This window comes from Humulus lupulus, chromosome 3 (assembly GCF_963169125.1).
Source record: "Humulus lupulus chromosome 3, drHumLupu1.1, whole genome shotgun sequence".
NCBI classification, from domain to species: Eukaryota; Viridiplantae; Streptophyta; class Magnoliopsida; order Rosales; family Cannabaceae; genus Humulus; species Humulus lupulus.
This window is the reverse complement of record NC_084795.1, coordinates 7,436,135-7,438,858: the sequence shown is the minus strand read 5'-3', so window position 1 is coordinate 7,438,858 and position 2,724 is coordinate 7,436,135. Positions and strand designations below refer to the sequence as shown.

General features: G+C 41.3%; 1 protein-coding gene across 1 annotated transcript; it reads left to right on the top strand.

Moving 5' to 3' along the window:
• The first annotated feature begins 742 nt into the window (after positions 1-742).
• On the top strand, positions 743-2,473 carry LOC133821769 (uncharacterized). Its single transcript, XM_062253913.1, has one exon. The coding sequence runs from the start codon at positions 743-745 to the stop codon at positions 2,471-2,473; it is 1,731 nt and encodes a 576-aa protein (XP_062109897.1).
• Positions 2,474-2,724: the final 251 nt, after the last annotated feature.

The following is a 2,724-nucleotide window of genomic DNA, read 5'->3' as shown; positions in this document are numbered from 1 at the left end:
CTTCAAAAATACTTAATGAACTCGATGTCAAGAGAATTTCAGAGGTTGAAGTGTATTTGGTCCTACCTGAGGCTACATTTGGTTTGGAATGGAAGGAAGACCCCACTGCAGTACCCCATATACCTGACCCTCCCCCTAAAATATTAAGGAGATGTGTGATTGAGGAATTACCATTCGATACTGATGTGGTGCCTGATGTGGTGGGTATACCTGTAGTGGAACTGTCATCAGATAGTGAGAAAACTGAGTATGGTGATGATGATGAGGCAGAACAAGGGAATGGGAATGAGGATGATTTTTATGCCCATTTTGCTTCGGATAGTGAGGAAGCAGCTGTTGAAATGGATGTTGGGGATGATGCACCCATACCTCAAGCTGACACACAAAATGAGGAGGTCCTGCCAGATGAAGTGAATGATGCAAGACATGAGATGCCTGAAAGTTCTAATCAGAGGCAGTCAAGAGGGTGTTTGCAAGAGGAAGACTTTGAGTTAAACGATGAGGAGTATGAGCAAGAGGTTGAGGCAGAAAAAGAGATGGGTAGGCCATCTGATCCAACTAAATGGTGGGGCAGTGTGACAAATTTGTGCAGCCAAGGTGTTCGGGAGATAAGTTAGATGGGGTGGACACTGAAGAAGACTTGCAAAGTCTTGGAAGTGATGGTGAAGAGGTTGGGCCTAGGAAGTCAAAAATACATTACAACCCTAGGTCCAACTTTAAGGATTTCAAATTTGTATTGGGAATGGAATTTGGGACTGCAAAACTACTGAGGACTGCTATTAAAGAGTACTTTATTGAAAGTAATAGAGAGTTTAAATATGTAAGCAATGACATGAGAAGAATTAGGGTCAAATGTAAAGCTAAACAATGTCCTTGGTTGTTGTATGCAAGTGTTTCAAGAGCTGACAACACTACTTTCAAAGTGCAAACTTTAGTAGATAACCACAACTGTCGTTTGGTCCTTAATAATAGTCATACCGATGCTCCCTGGTTGTCTAAGTATTTTTTAGAGCAATTCAGAATCAATCCAGATATGAAGTATAAGACTTTTAGAGAGATGACAACTAAAACCAAGTACTCACATGTTTCTAATTGGGTATTCTACAGGGCAAAGGCCAGAGCAAAAATATTGCTTGAAGGTAGTGTCTCTGAGCAGTATGCTATCTCGGAAGACTACTGCAAAATGATATTGGCTACAAACCCAGGTAGCACTGCCATCATCAAATCAAATATGGTAGAAGGAAAAAGGATATTTGAGAGGGTATATATCTGCTTAAAAGCTTGTAAGGAAGGTTTCAGATCTGGCTGTAGACCACTCATTGGTCTTGATGGGTGCTTCCTCAAAGGGTATTGTAAAGGATTGCTTTGGGCTGCAGTAGGAATAGATGCAACAAACTCAATGTATCCTATTGCTTATGCAGTTTGTGAGAAAGAAAACAATAACACCTGGTCTTGGTTTCTAGAATTGTTGAAGGAAGATCTAGATATTGACATGCCTTCTCAGTTTGCTATGATGAGCGATAGGCAGAAAGGGTTGGAGAATGTTATTGCTTCTGTTTTTGAGGGTGCAGAGGTGAGAAATTGTGTTAGGCACTTGCATTCCAACTTCAAGAAAGACCACCCACGTTTGTTATTGAAACAACAACTATGGGCAGCAGCAAAGGCAACCACTATTCCGGAGTTTCAAAAGAGGATGAGAGAGATAAGGGAAACTAGTGAAAATGCTTACAACTGGTTGGCACTAAAGACTCCATCCGAGTGGTCTAGGTCACATTTTAGTGAAATGGTGAAATGTGATATGTTGTTAAACAACCTTTGTGAATCTTTTAATGCTGGAATAGTTGATGCTAGAGACAAGCTGATAATTACTTTGCTAGAAAAGATTCGTTATTGGCTAATGAGTCGGTTTTTCAATAAGAGGGAAAGTCTGAAGAAGTGGATACATCCCGTGGGGAAAAGAATATTGCAAGTAGTGGAGAAGAACAAGAGTATTGCCAAGAATTGTCTGACTACTAGGGCTGCAACTTATCAATTTCAAGCTGACTACCCAAACAATGAGTCATTTGATGTTGATTTGCAAAAAAGGACTTGCAGTTGCCGAAGATTTCAACTCACTGGTATCCCGTGTGGTCACGCACTGGCTGCCATATGGACAAGTGGGGCAGAGATAATGGACTATATCCATGAATGTTATAAGAAAGAGGCATTTCTGAAAGCTTATGTAGGAATCATATACCCTATGCCAAGCCCAGAGCAGTGGCCAGAGACTGGTTTGCACCCTATATACCCACCTTTTGAAACTAATCTGCCAGGGAGACCAAAAAAGGCCAGAAGAAGAGAGTCTGATGAACCACCCCCAAGTTCAACAAAAACTCGAAGGTTTGGTCAGATCCACTTGTGCAAAAAGTGCAAACAGCCAGGCCACACAAGCAAAACATGCCCCAACCCAACAAATGCTCAGGTAATGCATTGATGAAAGATTACACCAAATTAACTCCATGAATTTTTTATTTGTTAGGTTCCTGCTAAAAAGAAAAGGGGTAGGCCATCGGCTGCAAATCCCACTGAAGCAACAAAGAAAAGAAAAGAACGATTGACAAAGCAAAAACAAAGCTTTTCTCAGCAAGGGGGTCCCAAAACTCGAGCCAGACAACATGACCTTTCTCAGCAAGGTGGTCCTTCGACTAGGTCCACATAACATTCCTAGACAACCTGCTAGAAGAA

What these genes read in the sequence shown, in the direction of transcription:
- LOC133821769 (XM_062253913.1), top strand. Translation starts at nt 743, where the DNA reads ATGGAATTTGGGACTGCAAAACTACTGAGGACTGCTATTAAAGAGTAC.